Raw genomic sequence first — 17,582 nt, forward strand, 5'->3', positions numbered from 1 at the left:
CATTGTTTAATCTGTTTATTAGCTATTAATACTAAATACTATCTTTTTTAAAATGTCTACTTGAGTTCTTTGCCCATTTTTTAATTGGATTGTCTTCTTGATTTGCTTTGTTAAAGTTCTTGATATATCTTGGATATTAAGCCCTTATCCAATGTATGGTTTAGTACTATTTTCTCCCATTCTGTAGACTGTCTTTTCCCTGTCTTGATTATTTCCTTTGAGGTACAAAAGTTTTTAATTTTGATGAAGTCAAATTTATCTTGTTTCTTTTGTTACTTGGTGTTTTGGTGTCATTTCTAAGAATCCATTGGCAAACCCAAGGATGTGAAGATTTGCCCCACACTATCGTCTAAGCGTTTTATAGTTTTAGCCCTTATATTTAAGTCCTTGATCAATTTTGAGTTGATTTTTGTATGTGGATATCCAGTTTTCCCAACACAGTTCATTGAAGAAACTGTTCTTTCCCAATGCATGTACTTTACCCTGGTTGAAAGTCAACTGGTCATAGATGTATGGGTCTGTGTCTGCACTTTCAATTCTGTTTCATTGTCTATTCCTCTGTCTTTATGCTACTACCATACCATTTTGATTACTGTAATGTACTATAATTTGAAATCAAGAAGTATAAGTCCTCCAGACTCTGTTCTTTTTAAAATTGTTTTGGTTATTTGGGGCTCCTTGCAGTTCTATATGAATTTAAGGGTTAGTATTTTCATTTCTACAAAAAAAGGCTACTAGAATTTTTTTTTTTTTTTTTTTAGTTTGGATTTGTTTTTGTTTTGTTTTGTTTTTTAGTTTTTTTATTGTAGTAACCAATTTAAAGTACAGAATTGCCCTTCTAAACCATATTAAAGTGTGCAATTCAGTAGTATTAATTGTATTCACACTATTGTGCTGCCATCACCAATGTCTGTTATCCTTCCTTTTTTCATCACCTCTGTAGAATCTACTTATCCCTTAAACTATCACTCCCTCTTTCTGCCCTGCCCCCTACCCCTGGTGAACTGTAAACCATCATGTGTCTCTCTACAGGGTTTGCTTCTTTTAAATATTTCATATAAGCAAAATCATAGTTTTTGCGTTTTTGTGTCTGCTTTATTTCACTCAACATGATGTCTTCTAGGTTCATCCATGTTGCAGCATGCATCAGAACTTCATTCCTTTTTATGGCTGAATAATATTCCATTGTATGTATATACCACATTTTGTTTATCCATTCATATGTTGATGGACACTTTGGTCTTTTCTGTTGTGAATAATGCTGCTATAAACATTGGTGTACAAATATGACAGTTGCAATTTGGGAGACATTGCATTGAATCTATAGATAGCATTGAGTAATATTGACATTTTAACAATATTAATTCTTCTAATCTGTGAACATGGGATATCTTGCCATTTATTTAGATCTTTTTAAATGTTTTTTAGCAGTGTTTTACAGTTTTCAGTATATAAGTTTTTTATATCCTTGGTCTAAATTATTCCTAGGTATTTTATTATTTTAGACACTACTGTTAATGGAATCGTTTTCTTAATTTCCTCTTCAGAGTCTTCATTGCTAGTGTCTAGGAACACAGCTGATTTTTATGTTTCGATCTGGCACCTTACCACTTGACTGAGCTTGTTTATTAGCTCTAATAGTTTTCTTGTGGATTCCTTTGGATGTTCTATACATTAGATCATGCCAGGAAATTTTACTTCTTCCTTTCCAGTTTACATACCTTTTATTTCTTTTTCTTACTTAATTGCTCTGGCTAGAACTTCTAGTATGATACTAAATAGCAGTGGTGAAAGTAAATTTACTCATCTTGTTCCTGATCTTAGGGAGGAACCTTTGTCTTACACCAGTGCATATGTTAGCTATGGGTTTTTCATAAATGACCTTTATCATTTTGAGAAAGTTCTCTTCCTAGTTTCTGAGTGTTTTTATCAGGAAAGGGTGTTTGATTTTTGTCAAATGCCTTTTCTGCATCCATTGAAATAATTGTGGTTTTTCCTTAGTTCTACTTATTCTTTTTTTTTTTTTACTTTTTTTTATTGTATAACATATATACAAAGGAAAGAAAGAAACAAAAGCAATAACTTTCAAAGCACTCTTCAACAAGTAGTTACAGGATAGATCCCAGAGTTTGTCATGGGTACCAGTCCATCATCTCAGATTTTTCCTTCTAGCTGCTCCAGAACATTGGAGGCTAGGGAATTTTTTTTTCATCATCACAATCGACATTTTTTTTCTTTTTTGTGAAAAATAACACATATATAAAACAATAAATTTCACAGCACAGCACAATTAGATTTCAGAGTTTAGCATGGATTACAATTCCACATTTTTAGGTTTTTACTTCTAGCTCTTCTAAGATACTGGAGACTAAAAGAAATATCAATATAATGATTCAGCAATCATACTCATTTGTTAAACCCTACCTTCTCTTTGTAACTCCACCATCACCGTTGATCTTTCTCCCACTCTTTAGGGATATTTAGGCTATGTCCATTCTAACTTTTTCATGTTGAAAGGGGCTCAGTAATAAAGGGCAGGGGGATGGAAGTAGCTGATGTTCTGGAGAGGCTGATCTGTCTAGGTTTCAGGACTTATCTGGTCCAGGGACTTTCTACTTATTCTTTATCCTAAGAACTTTGGGAAACCATCCAAAGACATTCACCTAAGAATGATTTTACTGCCTGGGGAGAATGTGTAGAATAAGAAAAGTACAGGGAGAAATATAGAACCCTGGGGGAGTACCTACCTCTATGGACGGATGGGAAGACCATTTTAAAAAAAAAAGAGTCAAAAGGAATTGACAATGGGGTGCACAGGTAGTTCAGTGGTTAGAATGCCTGCCTTTCACACGGGAGACCTGGGTTCGATTCCTGGACCATGCACCCAAAATAAAAAAGGGAATTGACAGTGATTGAGAAATCCAAGAAATGAGAGTATTACCGCTGCCGGAAAAGAGGGTGAACACATGGAAGATATTGGTGACCTCTGCAGCAGCAGTTTGGGTGCAGGTTGAAACTAAATATCAGTGGATTAAAGGGTGAAGGGGATGTGGAGAAAACTGAAAATAAAAAATCAATAGCAAGAGGAAACGGTTAAAATGCAAAAGAAAAATTATGCAAAAGAGATATCGAAAAGATAAGAGAATTCCACATGTAACATTAGAGCAGGATGCCAGGAGATAATAAAGGGGTAGGAATATTCATAAATGAAAAAGGAGCTTTGGAAATATAATAATATAACAACAATTAAAATCTTTTTTCTGTAGAAAATTTAGAAGATACAAAAAAAGTCTCCTAGGAAATAGTAAAAGTAAAGGTTGCACATACTTTCTATGCCAAGTCTATTCTAAGTGATTTACATTTAATCCTTAAAACAATGCAATTAAATGGGTATTATTATTTCCATTTTAAGATTAGAAGTGGAAACCTAAAAAAGTTAAATAATTTGACCAAGGTCACGGGCTAGATAGTAGCAGAGTGGAATCTGGACTCAGGTAGTCTGAGCTCACGGTCCACACTTTTTTATACCATGCTGCCTTAAAGGGAACACACAAATGAGGAAAATAGGGAGGGAAAAAAAGGTAAGAATTGATCCATTTAACTGATCCAAAATTCATTGAACCAGTGTCCCAGAAATAGAAAATGTAGAAAAAATTGAAAAGAATGGATATCCAAAGAAATAACAGAAAATATCCCAGTTTTCAGATTTGAATAAAAAATGCCAAAAACAAGGCATTTAAAACCTTGGAGAAGAAAAGAAGATCCAAAAAAGTTTGGAAGTGGAAACAGGTCAGCTGTAAATAGCCAGCAATTAGACTGGCCTCTAATTTCTCAAAGTAGCAAACTAGAAGAGCAGTACCTTCAAAAGTTGTATTATATCAGGGGCCAGAGTGTGAACAAAGTCAGTCCTAATCAAGATTATACTTAAACCTGAAAAACTGGGAAAATAAGCATGTTATTAAGAGATTTGCAGGTAAATACCAGAAGAAACAGCTTAAAGAAATAGAAGTAGTTTTCTCTCAAGAACTGGGAAACTTGAGGAGAATGAAGAGAGATGATGTTCAGATTGTTCTTTTTTGTTATAAAAATTATTGTATTATTTGATTTTTAAACTCCACACATTTATTTAATAGGCTTTTTAAAGCCTATTAAATTTTTAAAATTACTTTGTTTTAAAAGAAAGGAACTCTATAATTAACCCGTATTTACTAAATAATCTTTTTCTTTTGCAATGAGTGAACTGGGAATAATTAAAACCAGGATGTACAGACAGTTTTTTTAAGTATTTGGTTGTAAAAAAGCAGAGAGAGAATAATAGCTGGACCTGTGTCTAGGGTAGGTCAAGAAGCTTGTGTATCTGTGAAGAGTTGGCAGAGAAAGAAGATCCCTATTTTTGGATGCCATGCCATGATTCAGATATTAAACTGTAGCTGATGGGTAGGGCCCTTGCATAGTTGGCATAGAGAGGAAAAGGGATGGATTTGGGTGATGCAGTAAGAATCAAGGAAGGGGTGCACAGAAAGTTCAGTGGTAAAATTCTCACCTGCAAAGCAGGAAACTCAACCCGTGCGCTCCAAAAAAAAATTCCACAAGTGGTGCTACGATAACAAGATCATATGAAAAAGAATAAAATGTGACCCCCCACCTCACAGCATACAAAACCAAACAAGAAAGGAAAACAGAAGTAGGAGTAAGAGATGGTGATGACCAGAAGAGAAGAAGCAGAGACAGATTTATAAGAGATTTACCAAATTCATTGAAACACTTTTTTTTTCTTCGTATTTTGACATCTCTGATTTTAGAATGTATTGACAGCCTTATTTTCTTAATGGCATGTAAGATAATGGTAAGCCTTGTGATTGATGGTATCATCAACAAAATATGTTAATAGGCAGAACAGGTAAGACCTGTTGGCTATTTGTGGGCAGGAGAGAAAGATGGAGAAGTCAAGCATAATTGAAATTTCTGGCTTCACTAGCTTGAGATCATCCAGTGAAATTTTAAACTGACCTAAGCAGGCTATAGTTGAACCTGCAGACATGGTCTGTAACTAAGGACGGTATTTTAATTTTGCTAGCTAACAATCTTCATTATATATGCCACTGACCATAGGGAGCCCAGGTGTGGGAATGTGGATACTGCAGAATACAGCCTGTCTTCACTGTTAAGCAAAAATTCAAGCATTATTCCATGTGTGATGGAAAATCCCAATGTCTTAGAATGGTGGACATTTTAAAAGGTAATAGAATCCAGAAAAATAAATGTCAAATATAGAACTGATCTTTTAGTTCAGCTATGGAAAAATGTAAAAGCTTTGTAAATTGAACAGTATGTGGTTGTTTACATTAATGGTGTTTAGCATAATTAGATTTTTTTTTTATGCTTGACAGATGATTAAACTCCAGGAAGTATTTAAAACATTTTATCTTGGAAAGCACAGTGGTCGAAAACTTCAGTGGCAAACTACTTTGGGACATGCTGTTTTAAAAGCTGAGTTTAAGGAAGTAAGATCTTTGTTTCATTTATTTTTCTATAAGTATAACATAATAAGGTGGTATATGGAAAAAATCTATAATTAATGCAAACTAAGAACTAAAGTTAACATATTCTTTTATCAGTTGTGACAAAGGTACCATACCAAAGCTAAGCATCAATAATAGGAGGAATCTGGGGATTTTTAATAATCAACAATAATATAAGAAGTATGGGGGTTTTTTTTCCTGAGCAATGAGAATGTTCTCAAATTAATTATGATAGTGAATGTATATCTCAGTGATTATACCAACAGCCATGATTGTGCACTTTAGATGAACTATATATTATGTGAATAAAGCTTTAAAAAAAAAAGAAGAGGCCCATTGCCACTATGCAGTAGAAATTACACAGTTGGGTTCATTAGTCTGAAGCAAATTTTAGATGTGGATTGAGAATTAAAAGCCTGTTTTTATTGGTGGGAGTGAGGCAACACTGTCCACAAGTACTAAGGAAATTTGTTTGAGTACCTTTCTTGTAATGTTTTCAAAGGTAAATCAGTTCCTTGGCAATTGATCTTTGCTGCTTGGATGCTAAAATTAATTAAAAGGCCAACAAGTTGGCAAAATACATTACATTATTTATAGCAGTTAACAATTACTATCCCAAGCAATAAAAATCAATAAGAAATCAATCAATAGAAAAGCATGTGCCTAATTGAAAAAAGAACAGAGGGTGTGAAGAGGCAACTCATAAAAGCAAGCCTACAAACTCAGTATCCATGAAAAAATATTCAGTTTCTGTGCTTAACCAAAGGGAAGCAAATTAAACTATAAGGTGCCACTTTTGACTACCAAATTGATAATGGCTAAAACTTAAAAGAAACATCAATTGTAGCTCACTGCTAGAGGAAGTAAATATTGGGGTGAGCTTTATGAAGGACATTTTAGCATTACATCTCAAAACCCTTAAAATCATATGCTCTGTCTCAGTAGTTCCAATTCTAGGAATTTATTTTAATGGGGCATCTTCACAGATAAATGAATAAGAATATTCATCGCAGTGCTATTACTAAGAGTGATAAGTTGGAAGCAGTGGGGACAACCAAAACAACAGGCTGAGCCCCCAATCTTGGGGTTTATTCAAATGAAGCTTAACTCCACAAAGGATGGGCTAAGCCTACTTAAAATTAGGCCTAAAAATCACCGCCAAGAGAACCTCTTTTATTGCACAGATGTGGCCTATCTCTCTCTCAGCCAACACAACAAACAAACCCACTGCCCTCCCCCCTCTCTACGTGGGACATGACTCCCAGGGGTGTGGACTATCCCGGCAACATGGGACAGAAATCCTAGAATGAGCTGAGACTCAGCATCAAGGGATTAAGAAAACCTTCTCGACCAAAAGGGGGAAGAGCAGAATGAGACAAAGTGTCAATGGCTGAGAGATTCCAAACAGAGTCAAGAGGTTATCCAGGAGATTATTCTTATGCATTAAATAGATATCACCTTGTTATTCAAGATGTAATGGAGAGGGTGGAGGGAACTGCCTGAAAATGTAGAGCTGTGTTCCAGTAGCCATGTTTCTTGATGATGATTGTATAATGATACAGCTTTCACAGTGTGACTGTGTGATTGTGAAAACCTTGTGTCTGATAATTCTTTTATCTACCTTGTCAACAGACAAGTAGAACATATGGAATAAAAATAAATAATAGGGGGAACAAATGTTAAAATAAATTTAGTTTGAAATGCTAGTGCTCAGTGAAAGGGAAGGAGTAAGGGGTATGGTATGTATAGTTTTTTTTTTTCTGTTTTCATTTCTTTTTCTGTTGTCTTTTTATGAATTGATGCAAATGTTCTAAGAAATGATCATGATGAAGAATATGCAACTATGTGATGATATAGTGAATTACTGATTATATATGTAGCCAGAATGATCATATGTTAAGAATGTTTGTGTTTCTTTTCATATTTTTTTAAAAATTTTAAAAATTAATTAAAAAAAAAAGTATTTGCAAAGTCCCCTTTGGGGAATGGTGAGAAAGGGGGAAAATTCAACTTCCCCAAGTTGAATTCTTGATATTCTCACAAGCAGTGTGGACAACCAAAGCTATAGGCTGTGCCCCCCAGTCTTGGGGTTTGTTCATATGAAACTTAACCCCACAAAGCATAGGTCAAGCCTACTTCAAGTTAGGCCTAAGAGTCACCCCCAAGAGAACCTCTTTTGTTGTTCAGATGTGGCCTCTCTCTCCAGCCAACACAGCAAGCATACTCACCACCCACCCATATCTACGTGGTACATGACTCCCAAGGTTGTGGACCTTCCTGGCAACGTGGGACAGAAATCCTAGGATGAGCTGAGACTCAGCATCAAGGGATTGAGAAAACCTTCTTGACCAAAAGCGGGAAGAGCGAAATGAGACGAAGTGTCAATGGCTGAGAGATTCCAAACAGAGTTGAGAGGTTATCCTGGAGGTTATTCTTATGCATTAAGTAGATATCACCTTGTTATTCAAGATATAATGGAGAAGCTGGAGGGAACTGCCTGAAAATGTAGAGCTGTGTTCCAGTAGCCATGTTTCTTGAAGATAATTGTATAATGATAGAGCTTTTGCAGTGTGACTGTATGATTGTGAAAACCTTGTGTCTGATACTCCTTTTATCTACCTTATCGACAGACAGGCAAAACGTATGGATTAAAAATAAATAAATAAATAATAGGGGAAGCAAATGTTAAAATAAATTTGATAGATTGAAATGCTAGTGATCAATGAAAGGGAGGGGTAAGTGGTATGGTATGTATGAATATTTTTCTGTTTTCTTTTTATTGCTTTTTCTGAACTGATGCAGATGTTCTAAGAAATGATGATGATGAACATACAACTATGTGATGATAGTGTGAGTTACTGATTATATAACAAGAACGGAATGATCATATGATAAGAATGTTTGTGTTTGTACGTGGTTATGTATCATAAATTAATTTTTAAAAAGAATGGAATGATCATATGGTAAGAATGCTTCTGTTTGTGGTTATATTTAATAAAATTTTAAAAATTCAAAAAAATAGTGATAAGCTAGAATCAAGAGGGGAGAAATTCATAAATGAAAAAACATGAAACAAAACAGTATAGAGTTTTATACAATATAATAAATATTGTTTTTTAACTTCAAGTTAGTAAATAAGATTCCATTATGTAAACAAATTATAAAACTTATTTTACATAGATAGTATAATGCTTTTATCTATACATTGCATTATAAATTATGCATCTATTTTGTTGTATGTATGTTTTATGGGGTTATTTATATAAAACAATATACATTTTACATTAAGGTATTATGAAAGTTGATTTTAATTTTCCTCAATTTTTGCTTTACTTGGCAGTGACTTATAACTCAGTCTTAGCATAGTCTGTACCACCACCAATGAGTACAGTTCTCTCCATACACAGAGAAGAAAATATATCAAAATGAAAATTGCCATTAGCACTGTACCATTGGATTATGAGTTAGGTTGGGGTGCGGATAAAGTGCTTTTATATAGCTGCATTATCGCAGCATTTCTTTTTCTCCATACAGTCATTTTCCCTTTTGGAAGAAGTGAGTATATTAAAAAACGAAACTAGAAACACTTTCGCATGTATTTAATTTAATGCATATGTTTTTCTAACTATAAATGGCAAATCTCTACAATGGGGACCTTCTGAATAGAAAAGGGAAATTGCAAGGTTTAATAAGACTGAATTTGTATTAGTAATTTATATTATAGGTACATAAAGGGAAGCTGGGCTGTAAGATTTTATTATTTATGTACTTGTTATTTATTCATTTAGTAAAAATTTTGATAAGAATATTTTGCCAGCTTTCACTTCCTTACATGTTTTCACTATGCCTTCTCACATTCTGTTTTACTTCTCAGTGATATTTCTGTTGGCATTAAGAGAACCCTGACAGGATTAAAATAAAACTTAAGGCAGCTATTGAATATGTTTTAGCAAATGTATCTGACATCACATAACGATAACACCTTTCTTGTTCAATAGTATTTACCAATGATCGTTTTTACTATTTTAAAAATATTTCAGGAGAACTTTGAAATATAATACCTAATCATTGTTTTCTATTATAATAAATAACTTTAATTTCTTATTTAGTGACTATTAGTGAATTTTTATTCCCTTATAAAAATTGTGAAAGCAAAAAGAAAGCTTCTTATAATTTTTTAAAGATCATATAAACACAGCTCCAAAAGTAATTAATATTAATTTTTTTTAAGGGAAAGAAGGAGTTCCAGGTGTCCCTTTTCCAGACATTAGTGTTACTCATGTTTAATGAAGGGGATGAATTCAGTTTCGAAGAAATAAAAATGGCTACTGGTATAGGTATGAAGAATTTTTCTTATAAATTTATAGTTTTCAAATATTTTTAAATATTCATTTTAAGTGAACACATAGACTAGTTTGTCGTGTTTTCTTGTGATTTCATTATTGTTAAGTGAATTATTCATTTTAATTCATATATTCATTTGCCTTTTTCTCCCTACACAGAGGATAGTGAATTGCGAAGAACATTACAATCACTGGCTTGTGGTAAAGCACGTGTGCTGATTAAAAGTCCAAAAGGAAAGGATGTAGAAGATGGAGACAAGTTTATTTTTAATGGAGAGTTCAAGCACAAGTTGTTTAGAATAAAGATCAATCAAATTCAGATGAAAGAAACTGTATGTATACATTTTATCTTTTACTTCTAGGATATTAGTTTTGTAGTAATTTATTGAATATTAGAAGTCAAAAGCATATTTCTAAAGGACTTAATTGAGTGCATAATTTTATAAGAATATTCATTTCAGTGTAGCTTTCCTTATTTATATTCACTTAAGAATGAAAATCTATTTAATGGTCACCATTTCTATTCACAAAAATATGGTATAAGTCAGATCTTCTTATATCAAATTCTGTTAGCATAGAAAGAGCATGTAATTTCCAAAACCCATTTACTTGTCTTTTTATTTTGCAACAGTACACTTCAACCATTCTGTGAACCTTAGGCTCAGGCAGAGGTTTTGGTATAGAAGTTGTAAGTCTCTGGTTAGGCCTTAGAGTGTCAATTGGACTATTTGAATTGTATTTATAATAACTTCTATACAGATAAAGTATCTATAGTTTTGATCAGGTTCTCAAAAGAATCATTTAACCAAAATAGGTAAGTTTTTCCTATATGCAGAAACCTTGACTTCTGTAAAACTAGACTATCATCAACTGACTAGGAGGAGATCCAGAAACAACTCTGCTATCCACCTGAAGAGAGCTTCCAGTTGGCCCCAACTTGTGTATGTAAATATCAAATCTAGACAGGAGTAAATGAGTAGTGGCCTTGTGAAGGAGGGAGGTCAGTTTAAAGTACAACACAAAAACAGCTGTAATTGATCTAAAGTAATATCACAAATATTTTCTCTGAATCCAACAGTAGACGATAATTGCTTCATTTACTCAGCTTTTACTTAGAGGTGTTAAAATGTAGTCCACCCAGAAATATGTTCAGTTTACAGAAAAAGAAGTAACAAAAGACCAATAAGTATATTAAAGATGTTCACTCTTGTAAATATTTTTTTAACTGTAGTTAAAAATAATACTCCATTTTTCAGCTATAAATCTGGAAAAGGTTAAAAAGTTTGATATCTTGCCAATCTAAAGGTTGGCAAGTATATGGGGAAATAGGCACTCTTTCTTTTCTTTTTGTTTTTTCATTTGTTTTTTGTTAAAGAACTTTGGATTGGTACAGATTTTTTAGTGATTAATTTGATGTATCAAAAACATTTAAACACATATCCTTTGATCTAGCTTTTCTACTGTTAGGAATTTATAATATAAAATTTCAGAGTTTTGATTCCAGTGTGGAAACTGTTCCTCTCTTCTCCCCAGAGATAACCACTGCTAACACTTGTATGTAGTCAGCTTCTTTCTGTGGCATATACATATACAAACTTTTTTAAAAAGATAATGTGATCACCAAATATATGCCATTTATATATACAATTTTATAAACTGTTTTTACTACTTATGGATCTCTTAAGAGTAAGACTCATTCATTTTGAATGGATGTAGAGTAACTCATTATTTGACTATACCATAGCTTGGCTAGTGTCCTTGTTAAAAGACATTTTAGGTTGTTTGCGTTTAATCACTATTAGAAATTAAGGTACATTAAACATATTGGTACAAACTTCCTTGTATGCTTTTTAGACTGTTTCTCTAGTATCAAATCCTTGCTCTGGAATTGCTGGGCCAAAGAATGTGTTCTTTTTTTAGTTTGACCACTCTTTGTGAAATTGAAGTCTGACAGATTTTACCAGATTACAATCTCAGATTTCTCAAATGAGAGTGCCTTCCCTTCACCTCTGCCTGCCCTTTGCCCACACTATTCTGACAGGTACAGAAATAGTTCATTGCAGTTTTAATTTGAATTTCTTTGATTCCTATTGAGATTGAGCATCTTTATGCCATTTAGAAGTTTATGCAAGTTATCTAATCCTCAATTCCTTATCTTTTAAAATATGTGTACTGTTACCACAAAGGTTGTGTGAATTAAATGAATAATGTTTATAAAGCTTTTAGTCAAGCCTCAATAAGCCCTCTATAAATATTGCTCCTGTTTTTCTGGTTAACCATTTGTATTTTTCGCTCTCTCTTTTTTTTTTTAATTGCTTTTTCAAGTCATTGGTACATTTATTAGAATGTTTTTTTCTCTTATTGATTAGTACGGGTTATTTTTATGTTAAAAACCCTTTATCATTTGTGGCAAATAATTATTTCCCATTTTATTGTTTTAAGAGAGCTTTCTCCCCATGTGAAAGTTTTTAAGTTATAATATAGTCATCTTTTCTTTTGTGGATTCAGGCTTTGGTGTCATGCCTAAGAAAGACCTTCCCTTAACCAAAATTTTTAAAATAGCTGCTTATGCTGTTTTTCTAGTAGTTTTCACATTTGTCTTCGTTTGCACAATGTAGAAATTATTTTAGTATCAGAAAGCAATCTAACTCCCCTCCCCCTTTACAACAGCAAATTGAAAAGGTCTTCTTTGACAACTTACTTGAATTGTCACCTTTATTGTATATCATACTCACATATTACGGGTCAGTTTCTCAATTCTATCCTAAGTTTTTATCTATTTCATAGCCAACAAGTTCTTTTAATAATTGTACCTACTCCAGTAAATTTCAGAATCATTTTATCATGTCTCCCTGCTCCAATAAGACACTGGCTTTTTTATTCAGATTGCATTAAATTAATTTGCAGAGTTTTCATCTTTATCATATTAAATCTTCTATTTCAATAATGTGTGTACACATGTTTGAATAAATATATTCAGATCTCTTATCTTCCTAAGAGTTTTCTTTCTATAGGTCTTGCATATTTCTTATTAAATAGTTTATTCTTAGTGAGTTATGGCTTTCATTCAACAAATATTTATTGAGTGCCTAGTATGGACCAAGTCCTCTGTAAAGCACTGAGAATTCAGCCATTAACAATAAAATGTAACTCCCCATTTTGAAGGAACTTTCAGTCTTGTCCAGGAGAGATACCAGATTGTCATTGACTAACCTAATATAATTGAGGTAAATGTTATACTGGAAAAATACAGGAAAGCCTAACCTAATACTGTGAGTAAAGAAAAGACTTCCCTGAAGAAATGAATTTAGCATTTTTCAGGAACTGAAGGAAGGCCTCTTGGCTGCAGCTGAGCTAGATAATAAGACCTGAGGAGGCAAGCAGCAGCCAGATCATACAGAGTCTGACCAAACCTATTAAGAATTTGGAAAAGCACTAAAGAGTTTTAAACAAGAAGGGCCAATGAAATGCTGATACCCTATAAAGGTGGATCTTTTTTCTTTATAATTCTAGGTGGTATGTATATCTTAACACTGTCTTTGCATATTTATTTTATGTCCAGCTGCTTTACGGAATTCTTATTAGCTTTGTTGATATTTTTCAGTTGATCTTTGTGTATTTTTCAGCTGGTTACAAAAATGAAACCAGTTCCTTTTCAGTATGCCTCTTTAGTTTGTTCTCTTATTGCGTAGGTAGATCTTCTAAATGTTTTTTAAGAAACAGCAGTGTTATTAGGCTTCCAGTTTTTCTTCTTGACTAATTTTGTCTCTAATATAGGAAGTATATATCTTTTTTGGTTTGTGAATCCCTGTCAAAATCAGATAAAAACTATGGACTCTCTCCCTTCCTGAAACGTACATGCTTTACATAAATGCACAGACCCGCATCCTGTGGTGCCCTCCCTCAACCCTAGGCAGAGTTCATCTCTAGACTCTCAGTAGGTTGTGTTTAACACTAAATTGTTACCAATATTTGCTATTTGTTTCTGGTAGCTGCTCTTAATCATGTACAAGTTCTTTCCTGCTTTTTAAAAAAGTATCCCTGGGCAGGCCACGGTGGCTCAGCAGGCAGAGTTCTTGCCTGCCATGCTGGAGACCCGGGTTCGATTTCCAGTGCCTGCCCATGTTTTTAAAAAAAAGGAAAAAGTATCCCTGGGGTGCATGGGTGGTTCAGTTGTAGAATGTTTGCCTTCCGTGCGGGAGACCCGGGTTCGATTCCCAGACCATGTACCTAGAAAAAAAAATTATTCCTGGTATGCTAAAGTTTGTTTGTTTGTTTGTTTGCATTGTTTGCTTGAAAATATGAGTAGACTTTGAATGTATCATCTGTCGAGGTGATCATATAATTTTTATCCTTGAAACTATCATTGTGATCATTTTCACTTATATTAATAGCCTAATGTTGAACGATTTCTAGGTTAAATCCTGTTTTGTTTTTTGCTGCACTGCTAGATTTTATTTACTTTTTTTATATAGTTTTTGAGGCCTTTTTATAAAAGAAATTTGGTTTTTTTTAATTCATTTCTTATTTTGGTGTTAGAGTTTTGATGTTTTAGGGAAGCGAGGCATTTACTAGAACAAATTAAAATGTCCAACAAAAGAGTATTCGGCCAAAGTTTGGCCTTTTTTTGGCATTAAACAAAAGTTTTCATCAAGCTCAGCAACATGAAATAATTAATATTGAAATTACATTTTTACATTTCACTCTTTTTCTTTTTTTATACAGGTTGAGGAACAAGTTAGCACCACTGAAAGAGTATTTCAGGATAGGCAATACCAGATTGATGCTGCTATAGTAAGAATAATGAAAATGAGAAAGACTCTTGGCCATAATCTTCTAGTCTCTGAATTGTACAATCAGCTGAAATTTCCAGTAAAGGTAAATGTAGTATTGGCTTAATTAAATTTGTAGTGCAGTATCAAACAATTGAAAAAACATGTTTGATTTTTACTACCTTCAAAGAGTCATATCATTTGTCCTATATTACGAGTGAAAATTTGCCATAAAAATCTACTTCTGTGAATATTCTAAGTATAGAAAAACTGGTAAGTGATCATTAATAGGGACTTTATTCCAAATTGCTCTTTGCCACCCTTATAGTGATAGTTATGAAGTGATAGAAATCTAAAATTCCCACTTCTGGGGCTGTTGTACTTGCTTATTTTTTTAAGAAGGGAAGAAAGAGGGTACTATGTAGAAATCTGGAAACCATTTTTCTTAGTAGTTGACACAGTTAAGATTTAATCACAGGATTTTTTAAAGAAATCATAAAACTAATTTATTCAGCATTTTACAAAATAGAAAGCATTTCTACCTCAGTTATATTTCAGTATTGCTATTATTTATGAAAGTCTACCCTGAATTCTTTCAGTCCGTACTCTATTTCCAAGACTGATTTACTGTCCTGACTGTATACAGGGTAAGTTAGGGGAGGATTGTGAAAGCACTTTAAAATGTATTTATAAACCTAAAATATACCAAATTATATATTGCACCACTGCATATACTTTTGGATTAAAAGTTCGCTGATTCCATTGCCAGATTTGACAGAAGTACATCCGTTCCATCCCTCTTCACCAATTGAAGAAAATTGAAATATATTAGATTAGTCTAGCACTTAAGTGACTGATGGGAATACCATCTTAAATTAGCAAATATTTAACCCTCCAAACGTGATGTATACATACAGATTATTTTGCACAGCCATGAAACTTATAAATAATTGATTCTTGACCGTATCTTACAAAATGTATGACCTGTCACTGAATAAAACATGTTGTTTGGAGAATAGAGTATATCCTTTATATGAAGATTCTTTATTCGTAGATGTAAACACAGATTTTCTCCTTAATACAGCAGAGTTGGAGATGGCCTTCTTAGGCAGAGGCAAGTGGTTACATATTATGATGGTTATATACAGACTTACTAATTCTGTTATCTATTTTTAGCAAGGGAAAACAGAATTTTTAGTTATACTACATAAATATAGCACTTACAGTAAATATTTAAGTATATTCATATAATAATAAAATATGGTACTTAAGGAGTAGTGTTGTTACAAAGAATGAAAATGCCCCAATAAGACATTTTTAGATTTCCCTTTCAAACAAAAATGTGTTACATAATAGGATCTACCAAGCTTATGTGAACAGTGGTGATCATAAATGTATTTACATTTCACAAGTATCACATTTCTCACTAGAAGTCATACTCTGACCATGAGTTCATATGGAAAATACTTTTACACAAGAGATAATGTTACCATTGTCTTTGAAATAGAATTTTGTTTTATTCATTTTGTGATTAATTGTATAATTATGTAATTCATCCTTGTATTATATTCTGCTTCTAAATTTAATCCACTATAATTGAACTTTTATTTGTTTTGTCTTCTTTTTTTAGCCTGGAGATTTAAAAAAGAGAATTGAATCTCTTATAGACAGAGACTATATGGAGAGAGATAAAGACAATCCCAATCAGTACCACTACGTTGCATAATGAAGTCAGCAGACTATTTTCTTTTAGTAGAACACTAGAATGTATCTTCAGAGCAATGAAGCATATCTATGCTGTTTCCAAGCCTTTTTGTGATTGAACCAGCTACAGATACTTTTGGATTAGAAGGAAAGGAAAATGATTCTTGGATCATCTTTTATAAGGGTTAAGAATTTTCAAATGGCAGATGTATCTTTTTTCCCCTTCAATTCTCTTGTTCTTTTAGGCATTTAAATTGTTTCTACTGTTCTGTGCAAAATAATTTTGAGATTGAACAAGAAGATATTGGTTAAAAGAAGTTGCTTTATAAGGTCTTGTTCTTGTGATAAAAGCTGAAGGTTTGGTTTGTTTTTTGCATGTGATCATGAATGCACAATTTTAAAGACCCTAAATGCTGCATTCTTTAGCTGTCAAGAATACTTAGGTGTTATTCCTGAAGACCAGGTATCTTATTGATGAACAGGTAGATTGAAAACAGGAACCCTTAATTGATGAACATTAGGAAGAAACAGTCAGTGTTAAAACTGGCTAATCAATTATGCAATCTAAATACTGGCATCTATTGTTTCATTTATTTTCAAATAGTTTTAAACTTTGATGACTGATTTTTTTATAAATCAGGTTTCTAAGTGAGACTTCTTAGATGTGCCAAGAGGACATCGTTTGTCTGATGTGTTTAATATAGTAAACCATCAGCGTCTTTATTTTAGCAGTTATTTGTGAATTTTCTGTTTAAGGGTTTTGGGGGGCTAGTGTGTTTGTGTTTACCATTCATTCTAAGATTGAGTCTAGCAGTCCCTGTTTTTGCATTAGGGTAACTGCTGTTTGATTTTTTTTAATTACAGTATTTGTATTATTGCTATAATAAAGTTTGGTTTTGTTTTTACAGTCATGCACAGGGATAGTAATTGTTCTGTGTGCTATACCACTGTAAAAAATTTTATAAGTGACTTAAAAGTCTTGATATTGTGAAGCAGAGGTTATTTTGTCAAAAGATTAAAAGGATGTTGTTGGTATCTGGTTTCGTGTTGTGTATATATGTGAGGGTGAACAGCAAAATGAAAGTTCAGTAGTGATGTTAGCATGGTAACTATGAAAAAGATACTTTTGTTATAACATTGAAAAGTACTATATATTTTACATAATAGCATGTTTCATTTTGATTAAAAGCTACCAAAGGAATTTTAATCATGGTATAAGTGTTTAAAGCAATATTTTCTGG

The 17,582-nt window shown here is 32.9% G+C and overlaps 1 protein-coding gene across 5 annotated transcripts in view; it reads left to right on the forward strand.

Moving 5' to 3' along the window:
* The window catches only part of CUL4A (cullin 4A), a 67,995-nt gene extending 50,619 nt beyond the window's left edge, over positions 1–17,376 (forward strand). For 3 of the 5 annotated variants that reach the window (XM_077158731.1, XM_077158730.1, XM_077158732.1), the window contains 5 exons: positions 5,391–5,504; positions 9,754–9,859; positions 10,025–10,197; positions 14,591–14,743; positions 16,268–17,376. In XM_077158731.1, the coding sequence (XP_077014846.1) occupies positions 5,391–5,504; positions 9,754–9,859; positions 10,025–10,197; positions 14,591–14,743; positions 16,268–16,363 (642 nt within the window). In that variant the 3' untranslated portion in view covers positions 16,364–17,376. Of the gene's footprint in view, positions 1–5,112; positions 5,240–5,390; positions 5,505–9,753; positions 9,860–10,024; positions 10,198–11,785; positions 11,907–14,590; positions 14,744–16,267 lie in introns of those variants that run through there. The other 2 variants (XR_013174744.1, XM_077158733.1) reach the window with 2 other exon arrangements.
* Positions 17,377–17,582: the final 206 nt, after the last annotated feature.

Source organism: Tamandua tetradactyla, chromosome 4, assembly GCF_023851605.1.
Source record: "Tamandua tetradactyla isolate mTamTet1 chromosome 4, mTamTet1.pri, whole genome shotgun sequence".
Lineage (NCBI taxonomy): Eukaryota > Metazoa > Chordata > Mammalia > Pilosa > Myrmecophagidae > Tamandua > Tamandua tetradactyla.